This window comes from Nilaparvata lugens, chromosome 5 (genome assembly GCF_014356525.2).
Source record: "Nilaparvata lugens isolate BPH chromosome 5, ASM1435652v1, whole genome shotgun sequence".
Lineage (NCBI taxonomy): Eukaryota > Metazoa > Arthropoda > Insecta > Hemiptera > Delphacidae > Nilaparvata > Nilaparvata lugens.
In genome coordinates this window covers 3,140,115-3,160,180 of record NC_052508.1, presented here as the reverse complement: position 1 = coordinate 3,160,180, position 20,066 = coordinate 3,140,115, and the positions used below count along the sequence as shown (strand labels likewise).

The 20,066-nt window shown below is 32.5% G+C and overlaps 1 protein-coding gene across 5 annotated transcripts; it reads right to left on the bottom strand.

Annotated features, from left to right (window-relative positions):
* Positions 1–4,181: 4,181 nt before the first annotated feature.
* LOC111060628 lies at positions 4,182–19,336 on the bottom strand. Of its 5 annotated transcripts, none has more exons than XM_039429721.1 (13): positions 17,713–18,035; positions 16,253–16,505; positions 15,932–16,002; positions 15,429–15,672; positions 13,975–14,103; positions 13,454–13,548; positions 12,982–13,078; positions 12,568–12,713; positions 10,531–10,959; positions 8,520–8,675; positions 7,316–7,448; positions 6,018–6,166; positions 4,182–4,621 (listed from the first exon to the last, which is right to left on the bottom strand). In XM_039429721.1, the coding sequence occupies exons 1-13, from the start codon at positions 17,866–17,868 to the stop codon at positions 4,448–4,450; spliced, it is 2,232 nt and encodes a 743-aa protein (XP_039285655.1). In that variant the 5' UTR covers positions 17,869–18,035; the 3' UTR covers positions 4,182–4,447. The 5 variants fall into 5 exon arrangements, 3 of the variants coding, with proteins under 3 accessions (XP_039285655.1, XP_039285654.1, XP_039285653.1); XM_039429720.1 differs by lacking the exon at positions 17,713–18,035 and adding an exon at positions 19,039–19,336 and having other exon boundaries at positions 4,221–4,621; positions 8,520–8,678; XM_039429719.1 differs by having other exon boundaries at positions 4,221–4,621; positions 8,520–8,678; positions 17,713–18,030.
* Positions 19,337–20,066: the final 730 nt, after the last annotated feature.

Here is a 20,066-nt window from a genome sequence, read left to right as displayed (position 1 = left end):
CTCATTTTATTAGATATTGTAAAGCTATTTCCTGAGAGCTTAGAAGAATAGAATACAATATAGAATTGTTAAAAATCGTACCAGTAGATGATTTTAGAACTAAAATACGATCATGGGCGATGGGAATTATCGAATGGCATTCATTCATGAATTGCATCAATGTTTACTTGTATCAATTTATACATCATTTATCAATAGTTGATCAAGTCAGACTCTTAATTTATACATTGCATCAATGTTTACTCGTAATAATTTATACATCATTTATCAATAATTGATCAAGTCAGACTCTTAATTTATATATTGCATTAATGTTTACTTGTGACAATTTATACATCATTTATCAATAATTGATCAAGTCAGACTCTTATACATTGCATCAATGTTTACTTGTAACAATTTATACATAATTAATCAATAGTTGATCAATTCAGACTCTTAATTTATACATTGCATCAATGTTTACTTGTAACAATTCATACATCCATCATTTATCAATAATTGATCAAGATGGACCCTCAATTATTAGTATATAGTTTCGTTTCCAGGTGTCTATTATTTTCTATAATTTCAATTGGACATTTTAATGATAAGGTACATAAAAATATTTTTGATATGGTACTTGAATATAATATTAGTGTAACTCAGTGACTACTCAGGCTACGTTTGTCTTATATAAATCCAAAAATATGCCAAAATCATTACTGTAATTTAATGTAGAATTCACTATTATCAGGACTGATCTTTGATAATCACAATAATTGTTTTCGATAAGATTTTTCCTTCTGTATGGCTATCAAGCTATTCTACAAAATGAATTATCATTGAATAATTGTTATTGATAATTAAAATTTTACCGGTTACCAAGGCAAATTGAGTTGCTAGTCTGGTTATTTCTAGTTTATATTGCGTTTTGATTAACAAAAACAACAACACTATTTAGTAGGCCTATGTAACATAAAAACTATTCAAAAATCTAAAGGTAGTTTCAGAACAACAAATTTGAGTGCTTATAATATAGTTGGCCAAAACACAATATTATCCAAAATCTATGATTATGTCCATGCAATTATAGAATAGCCTACTAGCCTATGATTTATTAGCTTTAGTTGAATTATTCTGTGTTAGTCAAAACTCATCACCGGTACTAGTTATAGACTAAATAAATAGAAAAAATACTATTTTTCCTTAACATACCTGTGTATCACCAGTAAAAGTACACATTTCTCAGATTCGAATTCCTATTTTCAAGAAAAAATTATGAAATCTTGATACCATTAAGTATCCGATTAAGTATACCATTAGAATATCCGATGAATCATGACAAATCCTTTGCTCGCATAATATTTGATGATTGGTCAATTTGAATTCTGATAATAGCAGACCTAAAGCTGTGTAATGCTAAAAATGAGTTATCGCAACAATACCGGTGATAAATAATATTTTTGATTCTATATGCTTATAATTAAAAACTTTACTACTCAATCAGAACAAAGGAAACCTTACGGTATATTATAGGATGATGGAAGACTTATGATAAGACTTCTCTTTAGAGAATTTTGCTAATAATATCATCAATGTAATAATTTATTGTTTTCTTAGCTTTACCAACAAACTGGATACTTAAAGTGGAAAATGACGCAAATCTGCTTTGACATATTTTTTGTGAGTATGGTACCGGTACCTATCATTGAATTGATGCAGATAATTCCTTGATTTTAATTATGAATTTTTATGATTACTTAATATTACGTGTACCTCGATGTTTTCAAGTGTACAGTCACTGATGAACTATATTTTTTCTAAATATATGGGCTTCAAAATCATATTATTTGTTTTATTTAGTGATCTTATAGTATTTGCTCACAGTCCTATCTTGTGACATCACAATGAAATATCAAATTTTCAGCTAAATTGGACCATTATTATTAACATATTAGAATAACCATATCTCTACCAGGCCAGAAGAAGCATAGAAGATATTCAAGGTACAAAAGAATGCACAAGAAATTCTCAATTTACTTTACTTGTAAATTATTGTTTTCAATTAGTTTCTTTTATTTTGCAAGATCGACTCCATAAAAGATGTTCATCATGAAAAGACTCAAATGAATCGAAGTTGAAGTTATTTTTCTTCATACATTGAAAAGGAGTTACTAATTCTTTCAGAGCCATAACTAGCCAAAAGAAATCTACCTACAGATTTCAAGAGATTTATTAAAATATATTTTAGAAGATTTGTTTGTATTATTTTTATATTGCAGTACAACCAATCAATGTAGCAATGAAAATGAATAACTTATGCTTAAAATTGTATGATAAGTTGGTACTGCAATATGGATATAATACAAACCTGCTGAAAAAAGACTTAGGCCTAATAACTAAAAGGCTCCAACCTTACGGGCGGAATAGACGCGACGGAAATTTTTCGTTCGTTATTAGTTCGCATAGTTTATGGAGGAACAACTATACGAGCGAAAAGAGGCTATAAGTTCTGTAACGAGAAAAAAGCGACCGAAATAATTCTGTAGATGAGACCCATTAAGCAATCTTGATTCTAAGTTCCCCATGGCGATATCGGGAGCGTTCTGGACAGTCAATATATGAGGCTGGTGGTTCAAACTGAGCCAAGTCACTTTTTTGCTGAGAATTTCTAACTTCAATGAAGATTATACATGAAAATTTGACAAGATAAACATTTAAAATTAATAAATGGGCAATATTAAAAAATAGATGAATTCAATTGATTAATAATTATTGAGAAATAATTATATTATTATAAATATTAAAAAATATTTTAAAGTTATATAAAAACACTTCACTAACATGGTCTACTTTTTAACAAATTAATAGAACCTTTATAAAAATCTTGTAGTACCCTTTATTTTTTTAACCGTTTTTATAAAGTTTTTGAAAAAAAGGGTTCTAAAAGATTTTTACTTTGTTTTTATTCAAGTTCAAAAGTCAAAAAGTTTATTCAAAAATCTGGTGTGGCGCACTCACACAACTTTCCTTGCCGTTATGAAAATTGATCACCTGACGCTAGTGTTCACGCGCATCTCAAGTCTACTACTATTCAAATTTCAAAGGTCTGAGCAGCCAGCTGGTGACAGGACAATAACGCTGGAAACACACGAGATCTGCTATCTCTTCATAGTGAATTATTTAATAGAATCAACAGTTGCCAAGAGTTTGCAATAATTGAAATAATCACATTTTCTCGAATTTCGAGCTTATTTTTAATTTTAGGTGAAAATGTAACTGAACATTAATTGTAGAGATTTTTATGCTCAATCTTTTCCACTTTAATTTTGTTGTTTAAATTGTATCTGAAGCCTGATAGTTGGGAATCTAAAATCAAACTTTGCATAGATGGTGCGGAGCTCCTGAAATTTTTACAGATATAGGACTTGTAGTAGTTGATAGAGCTTATCAATAACTATTCTAGGTATAAATTTGATTAAAATCGTTGAAGCCGTTTTCGAGAAAATCTCGAAAAGCCCTGTTTTTGACAAAATTTTAGCCGCCATCTTTGATTGAATTTGATCGAAATTGTTCGTGTCGGATCCTTATATTGTAATGACCTTAAGTTCCAAATTTCAAGTCATTCCGTTAATCGGGAGTATAATATATTGAATTTGGTTCCATAGTTTGCTTAAATTGCCTAACTTAAACTTCTCCCATAGTTTGAAATAAAATGTGATTATCTCATCTTAGTGCCGTTTGCACAAAAGCCGGTAAATTTTAACCGTGATTTATTCCACAAGAACCAATCAGAGAAGGCGTTTTTGAAAAGAGGGGTTCTCTTATTGATTCTCGTGAAATTAATCACGGTTAAAATTTAACCGGCTTTTGTGCAACTCAGCTCCAAGAAACAAGGCTGAAGACACTACCACATTATTTATATCCTAAGCTCATTATTGCCCGGCTGCACAAAAGCCGGTTAAATTTAAACCGTGATTAATTACACGAGAACCAATCGGAGAAGCCGTCTTTTCTAAAAGGCCTTCCCGTTCTTGTGGAATTAACTACGATTCAAATTTAACCGGCTTTTGTGCAATCGGGCCTATGATTTCTAGATAGTTGCATCATCTTTAAAATCTTGAAAGAAATTGAATATATTGAAAAATAGCAAGCGATTATTTTCCAAACACAAGAATTTAGGACCATATAAAGCTTTGGAAAAAGACCATGGTCACCATGCTCGAAAAAAAACATACTCTAACATTGCTATTTTTTAATCAATTTTTAAACTAAAATTCAACAAAAATATAGGTCTAAGAGGTATATAATGAACCTATTTCCATGAAAAAATATCCTAAAATATTGTTCTTAGATTGGCTAATAGAGGTTATTATTGTTACGCATAATACTATGAAACTGGTAACAATGACAAAAAGGTATCTCATCCATTATGACAAGTTCAAGTTATTGGCTTTGAAGAAATTTAGACATAAATCTCAGTCTCAGCCGAAGGCAGATAAGTGAAGAATGTTTTCCGAATGTTCGTATTGAGTTTTGAATCGTAATGAAAATCATCCATTGTGCTGTACAGAATTCGAGCATCATCCACCATCGCTTGACGAATGTTTCGTTTATGATTGTTCAAGGCAGTGTTAATCTGCAAAGATATCTTTCGATTAACAGAATAAAATTGAATGGGTTCAAAACCCAACTGAATGAATCATATTTTAAAAAATCACCTACTTTTTATTATTAGCCAAAATTTAACAAAATTGTTCCTTTTGCTATCACAATTAGCATAATATGCTTTGAAAAATTTCGTTTCTATATAAATCAATTTCGTAAATATCAATAAGATGGCATAATATAGGAATTATGGTGCAATAACAAATTTAATCGGTGAACTGAGAAACTAAAATTATTTCAAATCAATTTTATTTACACAGCACAAAATACAGTAAGTTGTAGATATCAAGAATTCTACAATGTAAAACAAAATTAGAATCCTTATGATTAATGGAATAAAATGGCTAAGTGGGTTCTGAGGTTTTAAGGGGATGGGCGGAGGGGGGGCTTGGATGTAAAAATAACCTTTTCAAATGGTTATACCCACGATTTTTATGGTGCACTCACACAACTTTCCTTGCCGTTATGAAAATGATCAACTGACGATAGTGTTCACGCGCATCTCAAGTCTACTTTTCTAAGATCTGAGCCAGCTGGTGACAGGACAATAACGCTGCAGACACACAAAGTCTGTTATCTCTTCATAGTGAATGATTTAATAGAATCAACAGTTGCCAACAGTTTGAAATTGAATAATCTTATTTTCTCGAATTTCGAGCTTATTTTCAATTTCAGGTGAAATTGTTACTAGATATTAATTGTAGAGATTTTTATGCTCAATATTTTTCACTTTGATTTTTTTGTTTTATTTGTATCTGAAGCCTGATAATTGGGAATCTAAAATCAAACTTTGCATAGATGTTGCAGTGCTCCTGAAATTTTTACAGATAAGGGACTTGTGGCAATTGATAGAGCTTATCAACGAATTTTCTAGGTATAAATTTGATCAAAATCGTTGGAGCCATTTTCGAGAAATTCGCGAAAACCCCTGTTTTTGACAACATTTTCGCCATTTAAGCCGCCATCTTGAATTGCATTTGATCGAGAATGTTCGTGTCGGATCGTTATAGTGTAAGGACCTTAAGTTTCAAATTTCAAGTCATTCCGTTAATTATTGGGAGATGAGATATCGTGTACACAGACGCACATACACTCATACACACACACACACACACACACACACACACACACACACACACACACACACACACACACACACACACACACACACACACACACACACACACACACACACACACACACACACACACACACACACATACAGACCAATACCCAGAAACCACTTTTTAGGACTCAGGGGACCTTGAAACGTATAGAAATTTAGAATTTGGGGTACCTTAATTTTTTTCGGAAAGCAATACTTTCCTTACCTATGATAATAGGGCAAGGAAAGTAATAACGTGTACCTTATTCATGGCCCATTTCTTCCTATCCCACGTGTAGCTGGCCAATTGCTTGCTTGTCAGTATGCAGCGTGGAATCTTTTGTGTTGAAAGACAACTTCTATTTGACATGAGAACACTCCAAGCTTTTCTACTGTTTCCCAGGAGTTTTTCTGCAGGGTAATTGAGTTACAAAACATAATTAATTCAGTTCCTTATTATAAAAATATAGGGTAATAAATACTAAATTTGTAAAAGCTAAACAATTTAGGAATTAGAATATAATTTATTCTATATGTGGTGGTATATCATTGGATGTGTTAGTAGACTATTTCAGTTTATTATTGGGTTACTTGAATTACAAAAGTAGTTAGCGTTGAGAAGTTAGAGGCTATTGCACCAGCTTCAACATGCCCAAAGTGATAATTATATTATTTTATTATTATTATTATTGAATTCAATATGCAAGGATAATATGAAATTCACAAGAACTCTTGCAAAGCTAATATTTCACTTTAACATGATATGCATAAGAAACAATACTCATTACTAGATCCAAACCATTCTCTAGAATTCTGCTAAATTGCTTGAACTTTTAAAATTCCTGTTTTTATAGTGATTTAGTATAAATATTTTTATTTATTCACTTACAACAATATGGGAGCACACGGGAAAATCCAAAAAATTGCTCCACAATAAAAAAATACAATAATCACCATAAAAATAAATTGAAAATTGAGAGAAAGAAATACAAGGAAAAACCTATTTTATATTATTGAAGAAAAAAATGTTATGAGAAACTAAATAAACTGAATATATACTATATACTAGAACCGTACCGTGTACCGTTGTGAAATGAGAAATAACTATCACTAAAATACAAGAGAATTGAAGAACAAAATTGATGAATGTGCTTTGAACATCACGTTTCTGTTATTAAAAAGAACGACTAGCATTCAAATTTCTTCAATAAATGAATTTTTCCACCTGGTTGTATAGGAAGATGGCGGACTTAACGAAAAATCTTATTGTGACAGTACTGTGAATGTTATTCTAACATACTGTTAGAACATGGGATAAGTTTGATAAGGAATTCAATGTTTTTATCTAATGGATTCATTCCTTGAAGGAATTTGACCACTAGTCGTTCTTTTTAATAACAAAGAGGTGATTCAATAGTGAACAGTTCGTGCTGAACAACAAAATTGAAGAGTTTTAAACATGTTTGTGAGTGGATAGGTTAGTGGCGAAATTTAGTAGTAATGAGTTGATTTTCAAATCTACTGAAAAATTTACAAAATTAGTAAGTTCATTTCATGTACCTCTATCACTGTCATTCAATTTCTTCTTAAGTCCAGTTCTTATTTCATACCACCGTATTATGGGCTGACATTTTTGTATGTCTGGGAAAGAAGCCAGTGGGTCCCCCGCATTCGCAAGGATGGAGAGTGCATACTGGTAGAACATGGAATAAGTTTGATGAGAAATTCAATGTTTTTATCCATTTTCCATTGACACTCAGCGAAAAAGGAAAAATATTTCACACATACTTTAGGGCTACTATAATTGTACGTGATTGGAAAAGGTTGATCAAGGATTGTTGTGGGGAATGAAATAGAGTAGGCCTACTTAAAATTATTTGAAACATCTTGTATGCTCACAATCTGAGGTTTCGAAATAATATTAATGCTCCTAATTCAAGAGAATTCAGTAAAAAATTAGTCTATTCTTCTCTTTCCAGATCAGTTGGAATATTCAGGGCTATAAAAAATGATAATGATAGATTAATTGCTCGGATAAAAATGATGAAACTAGTAATTTCACGTTTTATTTTCAATGAAATTTATCATGACATAGTTGCGACTTCTGTTTATGATCGTTTTCCAAATGTAGGCTATTCAGTTCCAAAATCTATAAGTGATACCGTACTTACAATACTTGTAAAGTAGCAAATGTGTAGTTTTTATTCTGTACCCAATAAAATACCTGCCAAGTATTTCACCTGAATAAATCAATTCAATCCAAAAACAATAATGATAGAATGATATCTCGATGAAGTCTCCTGTTTGTTCACCAATCAATTAAGAATTCCAAGATTAGTGATGTCTCTCATAGATGGTTTTCTTTTACGAGCAAAAGGTAGAAATTGTAGCGGGCAAGAGCAGCCAACCTTTTTCTCCTGACTGTTCCATCTATAGATAGATTCAGCCTATATCTTCCAACGCCAGTACGGTACATTTTTTCAATTGGAGTTCAATTTATTTGAGATGAATCAGCAAATAATAAAATAATTTGTTTAATATGAATTGATATTGTGGAACTTCTTCATTATTAAAAAGAAAACACTTTCAATTATGTCTCACACACACACTTATTAAATTTGTTGACAAGACTATAGTTTCGTGTTGATGTGGTTTCAACACAAAACTGCAGTCCTGTAAATCAGTGGATGTAACAAAATTTCAAAACTGAGTTATTTTTCAAATATAGTCATTGATAGAAAAACAGCGATTTCAAGTTAGATACCTTGAGCTGCTTCTTCTTCGGCTGTTGCAGAATTGCTTCTCTAAGTTGAGCAATGAGTTTCTCGAGCCCCGTTTCAGTGGAAGCCAGCTTTGTCTCACTCGCCGTCGATTCCACATTGCTTTCGAAGCCTGGCGGAGTCTGTTCACTCCCCGTTGCCTTCCATATTTTCAAACATAATAGTCACAAATTGAAATACCAGTGTGGATAAACAAGACAGAACATCAATTTATTATTAAAATTGTAATGAAACTTGAAATTGAATAAGATAATAAAAATAATATAAAATTCAAAAGTTTGTTATTGGCAACTCTCAGTAACATGAAATTGACTATTCAATACAGATACGCAAAATGGTTTGTCTGAAAACTTGAGAACATACATCATTATAAGCTCTGGCTATCCAGGCCGTGAGTTTAATCGGTGTTTTTCTGCTTTTTCTCAGTTTTATAAGAAGTGATAAGTGATTCACAAAAAGTTTGAGATTTGGTATAGTGATTCAGCTAATAAGGTGTATGCTACAAATGTTGTATTGAGAGCGCTTTGAAATAATATTGGGGAACGCCAAAGATAATCTGCGTTATTCCAGCGTTTTATGAGTTTTCCAGCTTTTTTGAGAATAAATTAGCAGAAAATATTCAGATCTGTTACAGATCTAGGATCAACTAGAGTCTATAGTGTTCACGTTTTAATGACAGTGGAGAAATATACGATGAATAAACGTTGCCGATTCTCTGTCTTGTCAATGCTTTCTTTAGACGGTAGCTGATACAATTCTATTGATGTAATATTAACAGTTCATTCTCGTTAAAAATAATCAATTATATTTTAGCAAGCTGGAAATTATATTTTTCATAATGAATTTTCATATATGAAGATGAAATATTTTGTTAATTAATTATTAATTCTACATTGTTAAAAGCCGATCTGGCAACAGAGCAAAGCAAGAAAGAGATAGCGCTATATCCGCTTTGTTGAATGATAGAGAAGCATAGCAATACCATTGCTAATCAAACACTGTCATTATAACGTGGACCTCACTAAGGCGGTTTTCAAGATTCTGCGTGTTTTCAGGAACGACTGAACCTGGAAGTCCAAACTCGACATGAAACACAGGTTTGGTTTGGGTAATGGTTTTGCTAATTTAGAGGCGTTTTTGACAGTTTTTCAATGTATTTTTCTAGATTTTTCAAGTTCACTAGATTGGAACTTGAAAGAACGAATATGAATGTTTTGTAAATAATTTTGTTTCAAATAACTGGACTGGAATGCAATAATTCTCATATCTTGATAATTTCTCTAGCTACATGGGAAATTATTTCTTTATACGGCAATTTGGAGCTTTAAAAGTTTGCCAGTGATACGACAAAAATAGGCGTTTTCCATCAGCGTTTTTCTGCAGTGATCTCAGTCAACTTGAAAGAGTCTGAAAGTCTGTATATTCGACTATTTGACGGGGGAAGCAAACTCAAATGAATAATAATGTTATCAATAATTATTGTAAATGATACAGCTAGTATCATGATCGAACTAGTATGCATGTGAGAGTGGTGAAGAGTGCTGGAATCCGGCTTTACAATTCATTGCCAGCACATCTTAAGGCTCTCACAGGTGAGAAGTTTAGAATTAAGGTGAGGGAGGAGTTGTTACAAGTAGGCTATGTCCTTATTCTGATGATGAATTCTTTTTGCATTATGAAATGCAAAGATTGATTTGAGTATTTTTTGACTTGGAAAATCATCGACAAATCCATATACCCCTTATATAGGTGTTCAGTGTGATGAATAAAAAAAAGAAAAATAGCCGGGGTCCAGGGGGCGGATGAAGAAGCGAAAGGTTTTTGTAAAAAGAATGTTCATTGGAGTTCTAGGTTTGTTCTATTGGAGGTGCCAGAAGTGCTAGGAGGTAATGGATAATGGTACTTGACCGATAATGAATGAATTCAATAATTTTTGTTGTAACACGAATACTAATTATTTTTCTTGAATATTTGTCGAATTAAAAAAATACCTACCAGCACGCTTGGCGTTTCTATATGATTAGCCCGGCCCTTTCCACCAGTTTCTTCCTTATTGCCATTAATTTTCTGTTGAGTATCAATACCGAATATCTCATAAAGCCCTTCGATGTTGTAAGTTTCCAGACATTCTTTTATTTTGTCTCTCTTCTCGCTTTCTGTATCAGTTGGAACTCTTACTATCGACGCCATCATTATAGCTATGACTTTCTCGTAATCCGTGTGAGGATTCAGAGAGATTTCCTCTAGTTGTTCGTTTTCATTTTTGATGTTATCACTTCCTTCAACTGACGAGCTTCCCTTGCTTGCAGAAATATTATCCATATCTTCATTTTCTTTTATCGAAACAAATCCTGTTACACTTGTTTTTTTCTTTTCTAGATTGGACAAATCGAGTTTTTCAGGTATTTTGCCATCTTTTACGTTCTGAAATTGGAAGATATAGCATTCATCTTTATTCAAATGAAAAGTCTCTGAAGAGATTGCTACAATACTACGATCATAATTCGTGATTTTATTCCCTATAAACTGACTGAAAGATATAGTGTAATATGCAGAGTTATTACAAATGATGGACCAATTTTCAAAAATGTATAATCACCAAAGGTCTAATCCGAAATGAATAATCTTTGTACCAATGAAAAGAGAAAACTTCAAGTCTTGTGTTTACAATGATTACGTCAGACTAGTCTCCTAGGACCAGCAGCAAGCCGGTTCACTCCAAGCGTGCTCACTCCATCAACGCGCACTGCTTTTAGACTGAAGCAGCCATTCGGAATGCTAAGCCCAGAGACCACACTGGTATCCAAAACGTGGCTGCCCAAGTCTTAAAACAATGCTCCGTGATGAAGTGAGCAACTGCCTCTTGACTGCTTGGCTGACTGTGTGACCTGTTTCAGAGAAAACTACTGATTTTTTAGTCTAAAACTTTGGAATTTTCTATTTCCATTGGTATAGAGATTGTTCATTTCGGAATAGTACTTGGGTGATGATGAATATTTTAAAATGAATCCATCATTTTTTATAACTCTGTATATGACGTAAAATGTTAAGTGAAACAAATGTTTTGTTCAGCCATCATTTGTTATCATTATATATTTATCCATCCATGTCTCACAATAATCACCGAATAAATCCTTCAGTATATCAGTTTATACATAAATAATTTTTTTGACAGCCGTTGAAGAAGGTGACTCAGTCATCGAAAATTTCGGTTAAAAATGTAAGTTTTTAAGTTTATAAGTGTTTTTTCACTACAGTATTTGTATCGTCTTACCTATTCAAATAAGTATTATAAGTTTATACATAAATATATAGGAGTTGAGAAATTATTTTATTGGTTGATTTTTGGATTTTTAGATTTTAGATTTTCAAGGAGAAAAAACTCTGCTATTAGGATAAAATTTTGTAGTTGAACTTTCGTGAGAAAATTTAGTGAGTAGTATTATTGCAGCGACAATAGGATTTTGCTAACTATAATGTCTGAACGACTCTGAGAACTCACAAGTTCAGGGATATTATCATAAAATGTGATAGGACATTGATTATAATAGGATATCACCTGCTGTTTAAGAACAGTTAGCCAATTAGTATTATTAAATTTCGTAATAAAGCGAAATTCATGAAGTCTTTTCTGGCAATTTTTTAGAGTTGGACGTCGAGTTGCAGTACCTGATCTAAATACTGTAGGTCTACTCCGATGGGTTGCAACGTTTAGAAGAGTACTGGCTCTGTGATGAAAAAGAAACCACCTGGTCTTCCCTGTTCAGTTCGTACTCTGGAAAATTTAGATCGAGTCAGTTTCGTCTAGTCCTGAGATTTGTCATAATAGTCGATCGTCTAGTACTATAGCAACTATAGCAACAACTGCCGTTCTGACTCGGTCTACCAGAGTACGGACTGAATGAGGAAGACCAAGTGGTTTCTTTTTCATCACTGAACCCGTACTTTTATAATATATTCAATGGCTATTTAAGATAGATAATAAACCTGATATTTTGTAATTTGAAGGTTCAGTAGATTCAGCATTATTACCAGGTCGCTTTGGGTAGGATGGGTGGTAGTCTCAGTATCATGTATGTCTGTCTGAACTGAGACATCAACTAACTTGGCAGTCATTTCCAGATCAGATAACGATGAAGGAGTTTTCTGTTTGCATTTGAAGTCATCTGTAGAGTCACCTGCATTAACAAAGAATTGTACTGGTCTGTGATTGAAGAAGACTTGCAAGTTGATCATAATAAGATTAAACCAATCAAAAAGCATTCCATTTGTCATTTATAGCCTACATGTAACTGAATGTTGAAAATCTTACGTTTGAAAAACACAAGAATAGAGGATTTAGGGCTTTGCATTGTAGCTTGTCAGTGTTAATCTTGAAATATTTAAAGCAATAAATATGATAAGCAATTGAAAATATGGAATGTGAGTTGTTGCATGACATCTTACATAAAGATTCCTGATCGTTGGATAGTTGATCATCTTTTACAGTTTTCGGTTCTGCTATTCCAAATGACTCATCAATAGCGTCAAAGCTAATGGCATCCTAAGGAAATAATAGATTCATGAAATGGATTAGAAATAAAAATTTAGCACTTATGCCATTATACAAATAATACAATTTTTTTTCTACAGTGCATCCTCAAGCTATGAATATAAAATCATATAAACAGAAATAATACAAATATTTTTTTCTACAGTGCATCCTCAAGCTATGAATATAAAATCATATAAACAGAAATAATGTGATTACATTTGAAAACTGAAAAAAATCTTCAAAGTTTTCAATTATTTCAATAGCATTGCTAAGTATATGGTATTACTGTATAGTATTCGTCTTTCTTCGAGGATCAACTCAATTCAAGTCAAATCAGTCTTTCTCATGATCTCTGATACCGGTATAACATATAGTTCAACTTACTGGTTTTCGAGATTTGAACCATTTCTTTTTAGGCTCGGGTAGAGATGACACCATTTCACTTGGTAAAGGTGACAAAATGTTGACCTCAGTTTTTGCTGAAAACATCCATTAAGAATTATAAATTTTGAGTTTATTGAAAACGAAATTTTTGAGTATATTGTGAGGATCTGTAAGATTATTTACTCATCATTAAGTAGAATATGGAGGTACCATATCTTAAAGAATACAAATTCAAATCGAAATTCACTGCAAATACGAGGGCTACTCCGTAAGTTTTTCGACTCCACAAAACTGGCGTTGCTTGGTGGAGTCTGACCTTAGCAAAATAGATATTGATCACCATAGAAATTATTTTCAATAAAAATAATGCCATCTTCAACCATAAATTATCATGTTTTCCTCACAAGTCGCAAAGCCTATGGAGCAGTGTTTGTATTCTCAAAATCATAATATAAAATACCTATCAATATATAAAATGTATTCCAATTATATTTGAACAGATTATATAGACTCAGACTCACATTTTGTGGTGACTTGTGGGAGGATAAGGTGAAGCTTGAATAATAAGAGCGGTAAGTGGATGGTGAACATTGCCGATAGCAATATTCTCTCGCTCACCGAATATTTCCTCTTGGCTATTTCAACATCACCTGCAATTTTTTATATTTTTACTGAGAATGATTCAAAAATGAATTGCTGTACTTACTGAAAATGTGCTATCTTTCATTCTAAGCTTGCTATTTGAATTATTTTTTGAATGGATAACTAGTTACATAGGCCTATAGTTAAAAGTCAAATCGATAATATAGCCTACATTCCTCTACCAAGAACGATTAATTGATAAACAAATCTAATACCAACACAAACACAAAGTCATTTAATATGGATATCCATTATGTTATTACTTTCCTTGCCCTATTACCATAGGTAAGGAAAGTATTGCTTTCCAAAAAAATTCAAGGTACCCTAATTTCATGTTTTCTATACGTTTCATTACTTTCCTTGCCCTATTACCATAGGCAAGGAAAGTATTACTTACCAAAAAAATTTAAGGTACCCTAATTTCATGTTTTCTATACGTTTCAAGGCCCCCTGAGTCCAAAAACATGATTTTTGGGTGTTGGTCTGTGTGTGTGTGGTGTGTGTGTGTGTGTGGTGTGTGTGTGTGTGTGGTGTGTGTGTGTGTGTGTGTGTGTGTGTGTGTGTGTCTGTGAACACGATAACTCCATTCCTAATTAAACAATTGACTTGAAATTTTAAACTTGAGGTCCTTATACCATGAGTATCCGACAATAAGAAATTCAATAAAATTCAATTCAAATGGTGGAAAAAATGGTGGATAATGACTAAAAAACCATGTTTTTCACGGTTTTCTCGAAAACGGCTCTAACGATTTTCTTCAAATTCATACCCTAGATAGCAATTCATAAGCCCTATCAACTGACATGAATCTCATTTTTGGGAAAATTGCAGAAGCTCCGTAATATTCTTGAGAAAAATGGCGAATAATCACTAAAAAACCATGTTTTTCACGATTTTCTCAAAAATGTCTTGACCGATTTTTTTCAAATTCATACCCTGTATAGTTATTTATCATCTCTATTAACTAGCATGAGTCCCCTCCCTGAGAAACTAACAGGGGGTCCACCCCATCCTTGAGAAATTTACTTTGTAACCTCCTTCTCGTGCTTGAGGTAGGTGGGTAGAGCAGTTTATTCAAAAGAACACACGTCGATATTTTATTATTTGTTAAACAGCTGTTTTGACAACTTTTAAAAAATCCTCAAATTTCATAATTCAAACAAAGGAAAATGTTATTCCCCTAGATTATCCTTATGAGGCTCATAGATCAATGAGCAAGGATAGTTGTGTGAGTGTACCACACCAGATTTTTTTCTTCTGTAATCATAAGTTATAAACTATAGTTTTCTTCTTCCTTGAAAAGCGGAATGAAATGAAATGAATAAATACTTACTAATAGGCTCTTTTTCCCCTCGTAAGGCTTGAAGTCGTTGATTCTCTCGGTAACGTATATCTTTTCTTATCTGATCAAAATAGTACAGAGGGTCCCGTTTGCATTTTTCCAGTAGTTCTTGAAGGAATTCGTTATCCGGCAATGGCATAATACCCAAGTCTTTTAGAAATTTCCTTGTATTAGAAACTGATTTTTCTTCGGTGTCCCTTTTAAGTACATCAGGGAACGCTTCAAGGAGTGATAGCTACATTAGTGAAATAAGAAAGGGGAAATTTGTCAGAGTGCATACCGGTTAAGAGTAAAGAGTATAAATTAACTTATAGTTTGAACAGTTATTATAGTGATTAATTTTTATACAGCATATCATAACAAATAATACAGTGTGAATTTTTATGCTAACCGTATGCACTTTTTACTGTATTTAGATTTTTCTTAAAAGAACTACGTAAATTGATCGATAGTAGCCTCCCACTTTTCCCCCCTTTGCTTTAATTCATCCTCACCTGCTTATATGACAAATCTTGATACCATTCGGGTCCACAAATTTTCATCTGTCTGCTTCGAATTTGTCTTTCTGAATAAGAAATGAGAAAAGCAACATTATTTATACAGAACACTACAATTACATAGAATAGTAGTATATTTTGTAGGAGCTCAAAACTTTTACAAGAACTATAGTCTTATAGTGAAATAGATATAGAAATTGTATAAATATCTATTATATTCAAGTGATGATTTGTGTAAAAAAATATGTATTCGCTAAGGAATAAAAATAATAATTACTATATAGTTATTCAAATGGTAATATTTTGTTTAGCACTAACCAATAGATCGTTGCATTCTAGTCCAGCGTCTCCTATTGGCCAGAACAATTTTGAGATTCGCATTATATGCATTCTCTCTTTCCCTTGCATACTTTTCTTCGATGAATGTGATTCCAGACCAACAGTGCTTCAACTTCACCGGCTGTTCATGCTCAAGGTCGAAGTTGGGAGTTTGTTTGCCCACTGTTGATACCTCAACTGGTTTATCAGTTTTGATAACTTTCTTCGGAAATTCCTTAGGAATTTTCTCCACCTGTTCACAAGGAAATTGGGAATTTTCAGAACATAGTTTTACTAGCCTTAATTTGAGAAAAAAACTTAAGCTTTTATAGTTAACTGCATCTTCAGATTAAGTACTAGAATGTTTGTAGGGGCAAAGATCAAATAATTATAATAAGTTTAAACTGTACCTATTCCCTAACTGGTATATTTCGAAAACTAGTGATGCACAAAAATAGTAATTTGTCCATATAGGAAATGAACTATCTATGTATTTTCACTTTCCTTGCTCTACCTACTGCCATAGGTAGGGAAAGTATTGCTCTCCAAAAAATTTAAGGTGACCAATTTCAAGTTTTTATCCCTAAGAACCGTTGGCACAGTACTAGTTTGTACGATATATCGATATGATTCATAAATTGAGTCTCGTTCTAATTTTAGTATATGTACTGCCAATGCCAGTACAAAGTCAAAGTGCCGGTTGCACAAAAGCCGGTTGAATGTTAATCGTGATTAAAATACAAATAGGTACGATTTAATGTATTGGATATATGTTATTTTGACTATTATGATAGCTGACGCTGCCGAACGTGGATACGCACAAATGAAAACCCACCTCTAAGATTTCACTTTGCAAACGACCCTCAGGAAAACTCAATTATCCCGGTAGCGTAGAAGAAGCTTGAGAGAAAAATACTTTATAGTAGGTACGCTACTGAGATGCACACAATATATTTTCCATCTATTTTTCTCACTTCCTTAGAACCAATAACTTCAAAAAAATATCATCCTTATATGATGTAACTAGACTTCTCCTCCATTTATAGCCTGATCTTTTAAGACAAATTAGAAATATTGTACCGTATCCTGTTTTTAAAGCTACAAAGTACTGTAACATAATATTATCCAATAATATGGCCCAATATACCCTAAAATGGCAGACATTCATAAAACCTTGATAGAAATACGTTTGAAAGTGTTGCTAGCTCTCTCAAATTCTTCACTTGGTGTTGACCGTTTATCCATTTTATATAAAATGGGTTAAGAAGAAGTTCGGTACTTGGGTATTCTAGAAAATAGATACTCTATTAAATCAGAAAGATATTTCACTTTCTTCAAGAGTTTAAGTACCTTATAATTATAAGATAATTGAACCAATAACAAGCAGAATAAGGTGGAGAAATGAATAGATTCTTAATCGGTAATAGATTAAAATGTAATTTTGGTATCGTCAAGTTCACCTGAGTTGTAGTTTCCTGAATAAGAAGACTGCCGATCTGTGGGTAGTGATAGACCATTTTTGAGACACGAGTTTTTCTATTTTCATTTCCAGGTTTTTGCGATTTTGCACAGTGGAAGCACCCCCTATCAAATACTGTACAAATATTCTCCGCCATCTTTACTACAGATTTTGAATTTCTATCCAAAATTAAAATGAAGATAATCTATTGAAATTTAATTTTATTTCTATAAGCAAATGGTTGACAATTTTACACTTTCAATTTTGATATAGCTTTAACCTATATTGAGAAAAATCTGAATTGTATTTTGGTTTTAATAGACTGAGGTCCATATGCTCCATGTTGAACGAAGAAAAATCAGCTGTTTTTTGCCCAACCTACCACCATAGGTAAGGAAAGTATTGCTTTTCAAAAAATTTAAGGTGACCAATTTCAAGTTTTTATCCCTAAGAACCGTTGGCACAGTACTAGTTTTTACGATATATCGATATGATTCATAAATTGAGTCTCGTTCTAATTTTAGTATATGTACTGCCAATGCCAGTACAAAGTCAAAGTGCCGGTTGCACAAAAGCCGGTTGAATGTTAATCGTGATTAAAATACAAATAGGTACGATTTAATGTATTGGATATTTGTTATTTTGACTATTATGATAGCAGACGCTGCCGAACGTGGATACGCACAAATGAAAACCCACCTCTAAGATTTCACTTTGCAAACGGCCCTCAGGAAAACTCAATTATCCCGGTAGCGTAGCAGAAGCTTGAGAGAAAAATGCTTTATAGTAGGTACGTTACTGAGATGCACACAAGATATTTTCCATCTATTTTTCTTACTTCTTAGAACCAATAAATTCAAAAAAATATCTTCCTTATATGATGTAACTTGACTTCTCCTCCATTTATACCCTGATCTTTTAAGATAAATTAGAAATACTGTACCGTATCCTGTTTTTCAAGCTACGAAGTAATGTAACATAATATTATTCAATAATATGGCCCAATATACCCTAAAATGGCAGACATTCATAAAACCTTGATAGAAATTACGTTTGAAAGTGTTGCTAGCTCTCTCAAATTCTTTACTTGGTGTTGACCGTTTATCCATTTTATATAAAATGGGTTAAGAAGAAGTTCGGTACTTGGGTATTCTAGAAAATAGATACTCTATTAAATCAGAAAGATATTTCACTTTCTTCAAGAGTTTAAGTACCTTATAATTATAAGATAATTGAACCAATAACAAACAGAATAAGGTGAAGAAATGAATATTATATTCTTAATCGGTGATAGATTAAAATTTAATCTTGGTATCGTCAAGTTTACCTGAGTTGTAGTTTCCTGAATAAGAAGACTGCCGATCTGTGGGTAGTGATAGACCATTTTTGAGACACGAGTTTTTCTATTTTCATTTCCAGGTTTTTGCGATTTTGCACAGTGGAAGCACCCCCTATCAAATACTGTACAAATATTCTCCGCCATCTTTACTACAGATTTTGAATTTCTATGCAAAATTAAAATGAAGATAATCTATTGAAATTTAATTTTATTTCTATAAGCAAATGGTTGACAATTTTACACTTTCAATTTTGATATAGCTTTAACCTATATTGAGAAAAATCTGAATTGTATTTTGGTTTTAATAGACTGAGGTCCATATGCTCCATGTTGAACGAAGAAAAATCAGCTGTTTTTTGCCCCACCTACCACCATAGGTAAGGAAAGTATTGCTTTTCAAAAAATTTAAGGTATCCCAATTTTATATTTTTTATACGTTTCAAGGTCCCCTGAGTCCGAAATATGATTTTTGGGTGTTGGTCTACGTATGTCTGTGAGCACGATATCTCTATTCCTAATTAACGGATTGACTTAAAATTTTAAACTAAAGGTCCTCACACTATGAGGATTCGGCAATGAGAAATTGAATAAAGTCCAATACGAAATGGCAAAAATCACTAGAAAACATGCTTTTACGGTTTTCTCGAAAACGGCTCTAACAATTTTTTCTCAAATACATACCCTTTATAAGTCCTATCAACTTACATAAGTCTCATTTCAGCAAAAAATGCAGGAGTTGTTCAAAATTGTCGAGAAAAATGGATTTTATGAATTTCTATCACGATTTTTTCAAAAATGGCCTGACCGAATTTTTTAAAAATTTATATCCTGGATAGTCTTTTATAAGCTCTACTATAGTGAGGTCCACGTTGAATGACAGTATTTGATCAACTTTGGTTTTGCTATCCTTGTCTATCATTCGACAAAGCCGGTGGTACTATCCTTTTCTAGGTCCACAACGATGACAATTATGTTTTTGACAGTGTAGAAATATAATTAGTTAATGCAAAGAATCG

Excerpts from the sequence above, each read along its gene's own strand:
- LOC111060628 (XM_039429720.1), bottom strand. The coding sequence starts at position 19,194 with ATGGCGGAGAATATTTGTACAGTATTTGATAGGGGGTGCTTCCACTGT. Across the intron at positions 10,960-12,567 it reads ATCCTACCCAAAGCGACCTG|AACGTAAAAGATGGCAAAAT; the intron begins GTAATAATGCTG and ends TTCCAATTTCAG. Across the intron at positions 8,679-10,530 it reads TAGAAACGCCAAGCGTGCTG|AAGGCAACGGGGAGTGAACA; the intron begins GTAGGTATTTTT and ends TTGAAAATATGG.